This window comes from Strongylocentrotus purpuratus, unplaced genomic scaffold (assembly GCF_000002235.5).
Source record: "Strongylocentrotus purpuratus isolate Spur 01 unplaced genomic scaffold, Spur_5.0 spur5_scaffold_6, whole genome shotgun sequence".
NCBI classification, from domain to species: Eukaryota; Metazoa; Echinodermata; class Echinoidea; order Camarodonta; family Strongylocentrotidae; genus Strongylocentrotus; species Strongylocentrotus purpuratus.
This window is the reverse complement of record NW_022145612.1, coordinates 48,322,760-48,336,289: the sequence shown is the minus strand read 5'-3', so window position 1 is coordinate 48,336,289 and position 13,530 is coordinate 48,322,760. Positions and strand designations below refer to the sequence as shown.

Below are 13,530 nucleotides of genomic sequence, written 5' to 3'. Positions count from 1 at the left end.
TTGTTGGTATTCTTAGAGGTAATGGACTAAAAAGTTACTCAGTCAGATCTTTTTTTATATGAAACTACAGACAAAATTTAGTAGAATGGTTCATAATAAGAGACTGAAGTACACACAATACTTTTTCTTTACTGAGTTTTTTTTTCAAGCTGTACATTAGAAGGGCACCATAGCCAGAACATCCACCATGTACATGTCAATCAACATCTCTCCATTAATATTCTCAAATCTACAATGTACATTCACACATTCACACATGACAAGAGCATGTTTACACTTTTGAATCTATAAGCACTGTCACGCTACTCATGTTCATATTTCAAGTTCTGCCGACAACAATACAAGACAAAGAATGTAAGCCTGTCACATGATATCCTAATCTAATTTCAGGTAATGATTCATATATGCATGAAGTACAAACATTTGATTGAATTTGAAAGAAATGTATGGTACGATACAACAGCTCATCATTCAATTAAATTTAGCACCTGGTACATATAAACATTTTCTAGTTGCAACCAGATTTTAAAGATAGTAGCAAACTCCCACATGAGGGTTAAAATACATTGTGCAAGATCTCTAATAATCCTGAAGATGAAGAAAAGTCATGATTTCCTGTCAAGTTGAGCACAAGAACAAGTATAGATGGACAAGACCTTGGCATAATTTGATCTTCTAGTATGTCAACAAAGTTTTATTTCTATTCAATTCTTTATCATAATTGTGCATGCAAATTGTTTCTTTATTTATTATTTAATATTTCATTTTCACAGTGTTTTATGTAACTTTCCGGAAAAGTTTGACATTTGCTTTCATGTATATGGTGTGAGGTATTTAAATATTGACATCTGTCAATGAAATTGCAACCATGTACAATTCATAGCACACAGGTAACATTACCTCCTCCCCTTATGTCTTTTAAACATCTACCTTTAAGTTCAATGCAAGGCATACCGAAATGAAACAAAAATGAAACATTGAACATGACATTAAACAAGTCCAAGAAATGTTTTATGCCGTCCGTGCAGAGCATGAGCGACATAATTGAACACATGTTGATTCACACGCAATGGTTCTGGAAGATAATGGGTAATGACATTAAAGCTCTTTAGAAAACACCATAATATTCAAGATATAAGTCACTTTGACACACACTTCGCCATTATCTTGGCAATTGTAGGTTCCAACAAATTAAATTGTTGCTGGTGTCGAAGTGTAATACCCTGAAAACTTTAATTGCTGTGTTTTAAATGTCTTGGTGACAGATATGTAAGGAATCAATGTTGAATGTGAGAGTCACAGGATGTGAGGTGCCAATGATTCATCACTGCAAATGAAACATTTATTATCATCAATAATGCACAGTGCATCTCGATGTGTATTTTACTAGAACTGCCTATATGGCTCTCTCACCCACTCCCCCTCTTTATCTCCCTCTCTCTTGAAACTCTCTTCTCTCCTCTCTCTCCTCTCTCTCTCTCTCTCTCTCTCTCTCTCTCTCTCTCTACTATATGAATCACTTGTATCTTTATATTTATCAATCAAAATCATAGAATTCTGATGAATAGGATTGGGGCAAAAAAACTAACATTGTGCTTTAAATTCATATTCAAACAGCGTAAAAATAAAGGATGTTTTGTTTATGACGAGAGTAATCTCCATTTCCCACATCGACACAGTAGTTCTTGACTCACGAGTTTCATCCATCACTTTGCATTTAAGTAGCTCAATCTGAAGCAATAGGAGGAAATACAAGTAGGACTGCACACTCATTCTCTTCCATTCTCTGCATCATTATGGAAGTAGACTAATAATAATCAGTCTGCTCCTCCAGGAATTCTTCTCAAACAAAGCAGTCACCGTGTTTGGTTGTGTCACGATTTAAATCTCAGGCAGCTGGCAAGATCATTATCTCATATATAATATTACAAAAACTATTCTTTGCATCAGTATGACAGTGACATACCATCTCCAGGTCCTAAATTAGATGGCCATGTGATTTTTGATGAGTTTACAAATCTTGCAGAAATGACTGATGTATTTTTGCTGTAAGGCTTAGTTTTAATCAAGAATATCATCCTTCTATAGATACAAAATTGTAAGAAGTTGTTTCAATGTTCAGCACCTTTTCTTTTAATTTGGAAGACTTCAGTCCATTTAATGTATTTAAAAGATATGAGTTTCTGTAAATGATATTGCTACTTCGTGTATTTTGTGAGCTCCTCTTTTATAATTAAAGGTATAAACTACCAAAAAGTAAACAAATTTCACAAAACTGTTAGAAACAATAGAGCAAGTTCATAAACCAGTTGTACAAGCTGCAATTCTGTTGATAACACTCGAACCAGAGTGCAGCTTTAATACTGAAAGAGAGGATCAGTAATGCTTCCTGTCTTTCAAAACAATAATCTGCTCTTAGCACATGCACATACACACACACACACACACACACACACACATCTTGATGTACAGAACCATGCTTGCAATGCTCAACACTAGAGGGGGCAATGTAACTCCAAACATAATCTGCAAGAGAGTATCTCCCTTCTGTTAGTGATCTGAGATCTGCTCTGGCAACCTTTGCTCTGGCAACCTTTGATCTGGACTGCATATCATCAACAGTTTAGGGTGAGGGTTGCAATTGGGTTTTTAGGTTAGAATTAGGATTAGGGTTAGTTAAAGTGTTAGGTCCACGGTTGAAATGCACAGAGAATTCAGTTAGTATAGCATATAACTGGCTCGTAGTAAATGTTGCATGAGCAAATGATGTACATCAACACTTCCTCTCTATCTTAACCAAAACTTATAACAATTAAATAATGCACCAAGCTTACCTGTACCTGATTGGTGTATCTCGGCACACATGTCTGTCTCATCCTGACCTAGTGAGGGCACTGTTTGTCTAGGCTGTCGTGCTGTGATGATTATCTGCCTTGTATTTCCGTCTGTTCCTACAATCTCTCCTTCACTCCCCTGAAGAAGAAAAAAAAGAGTAAAAATAGAGGTAGTATCACATATTGTTGCAGTACTTTGCTGAAAAGTATCAACACAATTATGTATTGTTACATTATCATTATACCAGTCAGTAACTGAAACCAACCTATATTCAAACACAGTCTATTTAACACAGTTATGATTGCCTACATAATAATCTGTACAGTATCTTGAACTCATCTCAGAATAGTAATAAGATGTGATAGTGATCGATCTAACATATACGTCATGTACTCCTGGCTTTATTTGGTCAACAAAGAAGGTTAAGGTAAGGGTTGCAATTGGGTTCTATGTTAGGTTTAGATATAGGGTTAGGGTAATCAGGTTAACATTAGGAAATTGGTGAGTGTCAGAATTTTGCTCCAGGCTTTATTTTGTCAAAGATATATAGGATTAGGGTTAAAATTATGATTAAGTTGTATGTTAGTGTAAGGTTAGGGTTAGGAATGATGTTGAAATTAGGAATTTGATTAGTGTAGGATATTGGCTGCAGAGCAATCATTGTTGGGGCAATGGATTGTAGAACCGGTGGGGACATCTTACCTGTAAGCTAGTGACTTGAATAATGATATGATTATCAGAGTGTACAGTGGTCATTCCCTCACTCATGAACAGGGAGCTTGTAGCTGGTAGATGAGCCAGGGCCGACTGAGGAATTATCAACGATTGAAGTCCTGAGCCATCATCCATGTTGACACCTGATCAAAGAAAAATGAAAACCAACACCATTTCATTTCAATCATATTTCTTTGTAATCAGACTGCAAGTACTATTTACCACCTTTCAATGAGTTATTGGGGAGACATTTTTGTGGAGTATTTATGTTTTCCTTTTAGTGTATAGAAGTTAAATTGTCCCCTTTCATTTACCTTAGATATTGTATGTGTGTCTGATGACTGGATGTGAATATTATGTAATTATAATACACAATTTCTTGAATATTTTGTTTTATGAATATGCAAATTATAGGATTTGGAATATGTTAATTCCAGGAGATGATCGAGCTATAGTAATAAACCACAAATTAAAGGTAACAAATCATCTTAATTTTTTATTGTATTAGTTTAATTTTAAGATGTTGTAGGGGATAATGTAAGCTAATTGCCCCAACAGTTTTGGCAATTGTGTATAGAAAATAAATAGGATATAGTTACCTGAAGAGGAGCCGAGTTGAATTGGTACTTGTAAAGTGAGAGTTCCATTCTTGGTTTGGTTATGCTGAGGGTCTAGAGAAGTTGTAGGCACTATCCGTCTCTCTTCTTGGAGTCTGCGTCTATCATGAAGCATTCTAAGGTGTTCTAGTAATGCTGAAAAAATGACATGAAGAGAAATAATAATAACTATAATAATAATAATAGTCACATTGGATGTTCTCAAGGTATGTCCTGTTGCCTTATTAATGCGAAAAGCCTGATAAGCAAAATTCCAGAAATGGAGGTGTTTTTTATACTTCCAAGAATGATAACGATTTATATCTGTGTTGCCATATGAATATGTCATTGTACATTTGCTACTGTGTATTATCTATTTGTGTATATTATTTTCTATTGTATATTGTTCATGTGCTTTATGTAATGCCAACAACTGAATTCCAAATGGACAAATAAAATTAATCTGAATCTGAATCTGAATGTTGTCTGTATCGCTGAGACATGGCTGGGCAGTAGTGTTGTCAACTCTACTGATGATTATGTGGTTTGACGCCATGATGGCCCTGGCAGCCGTCGGGAGGTGGTGGTGTTTTGATCGCAGCTCTTCAGGGATTGAATCCTATTTCAATCGACCCTGATATCAATGGGACTAATGGCAGTCGTAGGATTGGGCTCTGGTGGGCATCTATCAGCTTTGGATCAGACACATGGCTTTCGGCGCTCTGTAACATCCACCTAGCAGCTTTGTTTCATTCTGGAATGACTTACAGTAAGAAATTAATGCTGTTCATCTGGACATGTTTGTTTGGTGGATGTTTGTTGATGGGAAACTTCAATGTTGACATGTCTACCAACAGTACCTCATTTCATCGTAAACGTTGTTTGGACACTATGAGAGAGTATTGCTTTGTTCCGATGGTATCTCCCTGTTCACGTTGTTTTCGTTCATCGAAGCCTGCCCCCACGTCTTCAGTCCTACAGTCATTTCTTCATTTCAAACAGGCAGAATATGGTCACCTTCAAAGTATTTTACATCTTATACCCCGGAACTCACTATTAGATCCGTCAAACACTGGAGAAAGTTACGAACTATTTCTTGACTTATTTCATGCTGCTGTTAAAGACGCTGTCCCTTAAATATCAATTAATATTATTATATTCATATTCTTAAATGGCTATGTTCATTTCATGCAACTCATGTAATCTAATGGTTCTAGGAGTGTACTCCTGCTGAATGTTTAGGGTTGAGGAGATATAAATCTTTTGTACATTATAACGTTTTTTTTTAATCAACTTTTATATCAACTTTTAAATCAACTCTCCGAAATTCAATCTTAATTCATCTTTTCTTTTTTTTAAAGTATTTTTTTTTCATATATTTTTTCCTTTTATCATGAGCAATATTGTATGTATAGAATTTTTAATTATGTACTGGGAGTAGCATGTGTGGGGGCACATGCCTCCGGGCAACTCTGACCCACTAGCTGCTCCCGTATCTCTTTGCATGTATTTTTTCATTCTTATTATGTACTTGCCTCTTACCATGCTGTATTGTATTTGTGCTGGTTTTTTTATGAATGGTGGAATAAATGATAATACATAACAATAATTTGTTTAAAGCATAATCCTTCTAACTAGACCATGACACAAATAAGGTAATGAAATCAGTACGACATAATTTCCCTGTTATTTGGAACTCCATCCCCAAAGATGTTGCTGAATGCAAATGCAAAGCAGTTTCTTTATCTCATATATGTATAGTTATTTATCTTTTGTTTATATTTGTGTTATATGTTTTTAGTTCCTTTTTTATTAATGTTTTTTTTTTTTTTATTTTTTTATTTTTGTTTATCTTTGCTTTACATTATGCTATGAATGCTTTGGGAACTACGCTTGTACAAGGCCTAAGGGCTTTATTCATGTTGTTCCCCATTTCATTTTCTATAATTTGTTTATGAATTATTTTGTATCTTTTGTATCAATGTAATTTTTAATCTAGAATTAAATAAATGAAAATTAAATTGAATTGAAAAGTGCTTTACATTGTAATTATTATTACCCCTGTCATCAGATTTATTTGCTAAACCGCAAATAATAGAGGGGATAGGAGTATTTCGGACAGGCACCATTTTACAAGCCCATACATGCCAATCCAGTCATATTAGTGTCCGCATCCTACTGAGTACCCATTTAACACCTGGATGGAGAGTGGTAAATGTAGATTTTCAATTCAATTTCAATTTATTCAGCCAATCATTAAAAACAATTTAATGCCTTGCCAAAGGACATTAGTGCTGCGGTGAGACTCAAACCGTGAACTAGTGATCCACAGTCCAGTGACATATCCTCTAGACCATGACACCTTCAATCAACATTATTTTTCAAAGGCTTCATTAAACTTTATAAATAATAAAAAAGGTGGAGGAAATGAGTGATTGTTTCAAACAATGTGAAGTCTAAATACATGTCTACAGCTTTCGTTGAGGAACATTAGGGGTTTTCCTTCTACCTTTTCAACAAATGGATATCCTCTGAAAATGGTTTAATGATACTTTGAAATATAATGGTGCTAGACATTAACTGGCGTCTGGTGAAAATGGACCCCCTTATTCTAACTCCAGTCTCCAGGCCCCCCAAATTTCAGAATTTTATTACGGGGGCCCTGCAAACACTTCTATATGGACCTCCTGTGAGAAAAAAAAGAGTTGAACCTGTAATATAATGTACAAATAAATTGATGAATGTAGACATCTGGAACAGACATTTAAATGACCAGCTTGTATGCTTACTTTTCATATCTGATCCACTGACTTGCCTCTTGAGACTCCACCATTTGGATCTCAGCCACTGGGGTGATCTCACACTCTTCCAGTTCTTAGCAATATCCTCCCAATCTATGTCACTCTCTAGTTCCACTTCTGTGTCAGCAATCCTAGATAGAAAAAAAAATACAAATCAAATTACACATGAAGAACTGCAAACAAGTTTATAATTTGGTGCCAGTATTTTTGTGATAATGCTTGTTCATCAGTAAGTGCTGCATATGCAATTTCTTATTCATTTTGTCATATTTTATTGATAGAAATAAGCCACTTGGGTGATCATGTGTGTCCTGACGATGTGTTAAAAAGTGATGCATTTACAAGTTACTTATAACATTTAGCAAGATTTACAATGCCCTTTTATTAATAGTATCTAAACAACATTACCTTTAGTTTTATGTTGAATAACTTAGACAATATATTTCATCAAAAAAATCAATGATCATGTTTTCATCTCATTTCATACTTCCATCTTAAAATACTGAGTTTAAAAAAAAATGCCCAACATGAGAGAAATCATGCATCCCATCAAATTTTGGGAAATTACCTGTCCAACTCTGGTAATTTTCATTCATTTTGTAGGAAAAGGTGATTGAAGTTGGACATTCAATTGCCAAGTTGGTCGGAAACATAACTGCCTTCATGTTAGGCAATTTTCACCTAGTGAAGAAAGTGTAGCTTTCAATAAAATAAAAAAAATGACCACAATGTTAATTACCTATTGATCAAAGTGAGCTCATCTGTCCTGCTCCATTCTGAACCACCCGTCTGTTTCCAGTTGAGGTAGTTGAGCCACTTGGCCCTGCATTGCTTCTCTGTCCTCGTAGCGACCTTATCCGCTACCTGAGACCATGAGATACCTGTGGTCACACTCTCACCGGGCTGGGCTCCGGACAGGGAGAAGACTGCATCGGTCAAGAGTCTCTCTTCATCAGCTGTCCACTTACCTATGATAAAAAATGGGACATATCATTTTCAAAAAGCAATGTTGCATCTAGTGTATTCGATTCAATGACCTATCTTTATCAAACCAGTTTTAAAGCCCCACTGTCCTACTTGTAGCTACTTGCTCCCTCTATATAGAAAACTTCCCCAATCGGTGCCTGTTGGTCCCCCATGATCCTCTATTTCTTATGTTATTTGAGAGCTGAGTTGATGAGATAGCCACCTGTCAGTGACCTCGCTGTGTGGTCTAATCCCTCCTAGTCACACTAGTGTTGATAAGCTTTAATACATGTATAACTGAAGAAAATAAAATATTGTTATGCATCATAATATCCTTTTGAAATGGTAACAATTGAAATTGTTTCTTACAAGGTACCTAGTAAAGAATAATCGAGAGAATATCATGTACAAAAGTATTAAAAAAAGATAAAAAAGCACATGATGCAATTTTAAGGAAGCTTTTAACTAAGTACAACTAGACTTCATAATAAATTGGGCAGAGAAATATTGATCTATTATGTAATACAAGCAACTTTTAGCAGTGTATTACCTCTGTTGCAAGAATCTTTGAGAAGTCTGAATTTATCTTTGACTGATGAAGCACTGCGACCCATCTCAGCTCCAATGAAGGACCAGTCATTGCCATGCTTAGCTCTTAGCCTATGAGGAGAATGGTGGAGAAACAAAGATAAAATCTGCATCTTTTTCAATTTTGCCATGATTTGTCAACTATTTTTTTTAAAGGTATAATTATCTAATTGATTTTTGGTTGCTGAAAGGTATCATTATTATTCAATTGACTTACATTGTATGTTATGATATGATTATATGTACCGTATATGTCTTTTGTTAATAATATATATGTACCTAGTTTGTATATGACTTTTTATCATGATGAAAAATGCAGAAGTAAAATCAAAGTATCAAACACCAAAATACTCTTATGAAGACCAAGCTACTTTCAAAATCTCGTAAACATAGGCAACGGGTGCCAAAATTCATCTAGCTCTGCAAGAAAGTCACATATTTTCATACATTTTCATTGAATAAAATAGACATTAAAACAGATGTGTTTTGAAAACATTCTGTAGTAATTATAAATTTGAGACTTGTATAAATGTATGCACAAGCTTCCACTACTTACTCTTTTAGCTTCATGATATCTTCTGGAGTATACCTGTGAAAAAAGGGAAAAAATGAAATAAATGAATGCTGCTGTATCATCATTATGACTCTGCCCCATAGGCATACATGTAGAGGTACATTTATACTTTATATATTTAATTTATTTGAACTTTAATAATAAAGGAATATTTCAAACATTACTTATTTCAAGCTAATGTACATGTTGAACATCTATTAACACTATCAACTGCTGTTTAACCCATTAGCAACTAGAGGTTTTGTAAAAATGGCCTATTACTAGTTGGAAGATGTTGCAATATTGCTCTCATTTTGACATTGTTCTGAACATTATGAAACATGGGCTATTTTTCTATGCAGAATTCTACTGTAGACATCGTTAAGATTAGGCATGTATAACATTATCATGGTAAACCTCACAGAAGGATACTACAGCGCATTGAAAACAGACGAAAATGAACAGGCGGTTTTGGGCAGTTTAGTTGCTAAAGGGTTATTGACCCACATCTATGATTAACAGGTTGATGGTAGATTACACATTCCTTCTTGTTTACAAATTCAGACCAAGAAATAACTCGTTTATAATTTCTTGTAGGTATCTTCATTCCACAAGTGTACATATCACCAAGCATGCTATTGTTTAACATCTGCTCATGTAGATTTCAGCCAAGAACTTCCTGTGTAATATACAACCTGTCAATCACAGATAACTTACAAGGTTCATGACCCTCTTTTCTTATGACATGACATGACCCTCTTTTCTCATAAAGGAGCTTAAGTTTATAGGTAAATAGTGAAATATCTAATGGGTAGGAGCTGTCTTCACAGGAACACATCAGCATTCCCATTTTTACGGGAGACCCCCAGAAAAGGCACTCATAATAGAATTAATGTCACTTGCATTTTCATCTCATCCCAGCATCTTTCTGCTAAACAGCAGGGAATGAGAAGTTTAGAAACAAACTCTGAAGATTTAAAAACGTGTACCTTCCCACATGATTCTTCTGATCGTACATCCGGATGACACGCCGGTAAACGGCAAAAAGGGGTCTCTGCAACCCTTGGGATACGTTCCGATAGAAGTTCTTCCTGTTGTCCTTGCTATTATTGAAGATTACCTCACTGGCATCACCTAGTTTATGGTCCTGTGGAGATAATTAATAACCAACACGTATGAAACGTAGCTTTACAGAGTTGGTTTCAAATTACTGAAGTCATGTAGAAATGTTTTGTTTAATGACAATTTTGAATCCCGTTAGTTGTAAATAAATGTTTGACTTGCACGTGTCGTAGATAAAGATCGTGTGCTCGATCTTTTAATTGAAAACAAGTCAGAAAAAATCTTTGATCCTGCAGCATTTGAACCTGCCATCTACTGTTTGCTGGGCAGCAACTCTACCACCTGGCCATAAAAAATCCCTACAGGAGTATGAATAAAATAAAAAAATTACTGCCCCAAATGCATGATTAAAGTGTTCTGTGCCACCTGGTTTTTAAATAATTGTCAGGGACAAACTTTCAAGTGTTGGCATTTTATCTTAAAATGCTTGCTTCATTGTTGAATTGGTTAAGAAATAATGTATATTCCATGGTAATATACTTAATAGCACCATCTTCTGCTACAGGAAGAAAAACAGCTGTTTTACTCGAAACATAATGCTCCAAAATTTCTTCAGCTTTGCCACCCTCAAAATGCAAAGGTTTAGGTACTGCCTTCTGTGATTCAGAATCCTTGCATTTTATGCACTTCATCAAATGGCTAACATGAATATCTCAGCCGTGTATTTATTTAAATATAATGGGACATTAAACAATTTTATGGCATTTTTAACGACACAAACTTTTAGAGGTAATCTAAATAAGAAAAAGTGACATGTTATCTACAGATATATATTCTTATTACATTAAGATAAAACAATGGTGACTTACTCTGACATATTCCTCAATGTTCCTTTCAAGGAGTTCAACTTCATCGCTTGACCACATTCCTTGCTTCCATTTATGACCTAAAAAATGTCACAATCACAAGTGAGAGATAATCCTAATTACTAGCATTGCGAGACTTTACCTTTTTTTACATTCTTTCAATGTCTTTCCCCCATCTCAGACACCTCCTCTCTCTCTCTCTCTTTCTCTTTCCCTCTCACATTCATTTCCAAATAATTTATCGAAATCTTTTCTCTCTATGATTTCTAATATAATCTTATCCTTATGGACATTCTTGCAGCTCTTTAAAATATAGTGCCATATCATAATTGAAGTCGACTATTAAAGCTTCATCTTACCTCGTTCTGACAGAGAGTCTTTGGAGTACTTGGTGGTGAACCATGACTGAGTTACAGGATCATAAGGCTGAAGGAAAAAATCATACAACAACAAAATCATGTATTTCTTAAATATTTTCATAACATAATTATACAATTCATAATTACATATTAAATGTACACTGTATGTCATTTGACAGTTATTTTTTAACACAAATACAGACCTATTCCTCTTTAGTGTGCTTAAGAAGAATATTCCATAATTATATAACCAAATTGTTATGTTTTTGTATTAAATAACTCTGTTCTAGGTATTCTATTACTGTGGAGGGAGATAATTTTAATTTCATCTGACAGCTTAGGCTAGATATTACTGTCTACACATAGGGATGATTTAAAAAAATATTAATTAACCCTTTGTGAAAGCTCACCTCTGACTCTTTAGTTCGTTGCACACAAGTTATCCCCATCACATGGGAGCTTCCTGATACTGGAATATCAGTAGGGGCGCTGAGATGAAAACCCTTGGCTAAACAATGACCTACAAATAGAATAGAAAGAATATCAAACAGTACATAAATACCGACAGTGTTTTGAGGGGCACATTTACAACTTTTGCCCAAGGTGATCTCAAAACTCTAGTGAACTGTGAAACACGAGCGATTTCTACATTTACATCTCCTTGTTAAGATTATGAATGTATGGATAAATGGATATTAGCTCCCTTGAAATGTATATTTAATGATAAAGTGTCTGCATTGTGTGAATGTGAATCTGCTATAAACAAAAAAATGTATTGCCATTCGCAAATTTTGTATAAATCAAGCTTCCTAAAGTAAATCAATATTAAAAAAAAAAATTCAAGGTAAAATAAATAGAAAAAGTAAATCAATATTTTTTTTTTTTAAATTCAAGGTAAAATAAATAGAAAAATAATGGGGGAGCATCGTTAGTAGTTGCATAGAAAGCTATATATTTTATAAAGAAAATTAACTGTGCACATGTGCCAAGCAATGCCTCTCCTTATACCAGGTGTCTGCCTTGGAAATTGTTTTCACTATTTCATTCATTCATTTTGTTATTTTAATCAATATTCCTTGTTAAAACAGTCGAGAGACTGATACAAACAAAGATTACAAAGTTGAAATGTTCAAAAATATAACGAAAAATTACAAATACATCAATATGGAAAAGAAACAAAAATTAGTTCAAGGAATCTACTGTGCTCTTTTCCTAGATAACTTCTTCATAACAATGAAAAAAACATTAAGTCTTACCATGGTCAGCTTCTACACTTTCAACTGGCATCACCACAATACAAGGTTGATTCATACTGCCATCATCTGTCCCAGAGTGTACTCCTCCAACATGTCTGACATCTGATATCTGATCTGATATCTGATCCATCTCCATCTGACTGCTGGACGATGAAGGCAAAAGACCAACACCACCGTCCATCTCATCCCCATCTTCTACATGCAGCTCAAGGTCGTCCTCCATTATATCCATACCTGCAGATATGTTTCATAATCATTAGGTGTCATCTGTTTTTCACTTTTTTGGTTTGTTAATTGCTATTTCATTTTTTGCTGTAAACATGTTTTTTTGTTAGTATTAATTTTTTTGTTAACTGCATCAGTAATGTCACTCTGGACAACTTACATAACTGTATGAATATAAAAAATTATTAAAATGTCAATTTATCAAAATATATAGCAATCTTTGTTATGGCAGCTCGATCTCCATGACATATAATATGTGATGGTGCATGCCAACAAAATGCCTAGTACGGTTTGGTGATTGTAATTAGGCCTGAGTCATGTCGGGATTTTCATAAACCGGGTCCCGACGGCCTTGCACCGGTCGGGACCCGGTGTCCCGAAATCAGCTCGCAGGATTTGTCACTTGCCTCTATAAAAAGTGCATATCATCAGTATGTCCCTTAAAAGTGACATTTTTATCAGTCAAATAAATCAACACATGCATACCTCGGCACAGATTGGTATATTCTTCCATTTGACATTATATTCATCCATGATTGGCGATGTTTAGTGCCATTATCGTGCCTCTAAAAGTAAAAAAACTCGAGCAAAAATATAAAGACTACAATCGAGCCGCCATTTTGATTTATGCAGGTTGAATAAATCTGGTCAAAAAATATGAATGTTAGAATAATAAAACGGCTTTCTAAAAAATTCTTCTGTACAATAT

General features: G+C 34.7%; 1 protein-coding gene across 2 annotated transcripts in view; it reads right to left on the bottom strand.

Annotated features, from left to right (window-relative positions):
* Positions 1-13,530, bottom strand: part of LOC754814 (cyclin-D-binding Myb-like transcription factor 1) — a 32,577-nt gene that overhangs the window by 15,410 nt on the left and 3,637 nt on the right. The window contains exons 2-13 of one of the 2 annotated variants that reach the window (XM_030972577.1): positions 12,597-12,830; positions 11,751-11,860; positions 11,341-11,407; positions 10,985-11,061; positions 10,043-10,200; positions 9,057-9,089; positions 8,463-8,572; positions 7,686-7,914; positions 6,935-7,077; positions 4,149-4,301; positions 3,538-3,692; positions 2,841-2,973 (exon numbers count right to left, since the gene is read on the bottom strand). In XM_030972577.1, coding sequence (XP_030828437.1) covers positions 2,841-2,973; positions 3,538-3,692; positions 4,149-4,301; positions 6,935-7,077; positions 7,686-7,914; positions 8,463-8,572; positions 9,057-9,089; positions 10,043-10,200; positions 10,985-11,061; positions 11,341-11,407; positions 11,751-11,860; positions 12,597-12,828 — 1,600 coding nt within the window. In that variant the 5' untranslated portion in view covers positions 12,829-12,830. Of the gene's footprint in view, positions 1-2,834; positions 2,974-3,537; positions 3,693-4,148; positions 4,302-6,934; positions 7,078-7,685; positions 7,915-8,462; positions 8,573-9,056; positions 9,090-10,042; positions 10,201-10,984; positions 11,062-11,340; positions 11,408-11,750; positions 11,861-12,596; positions 12,831-13,530 lie in introns of both variants that reach the window. The other variant, XM_030972576.1, reaches the window with a different exon arrangement.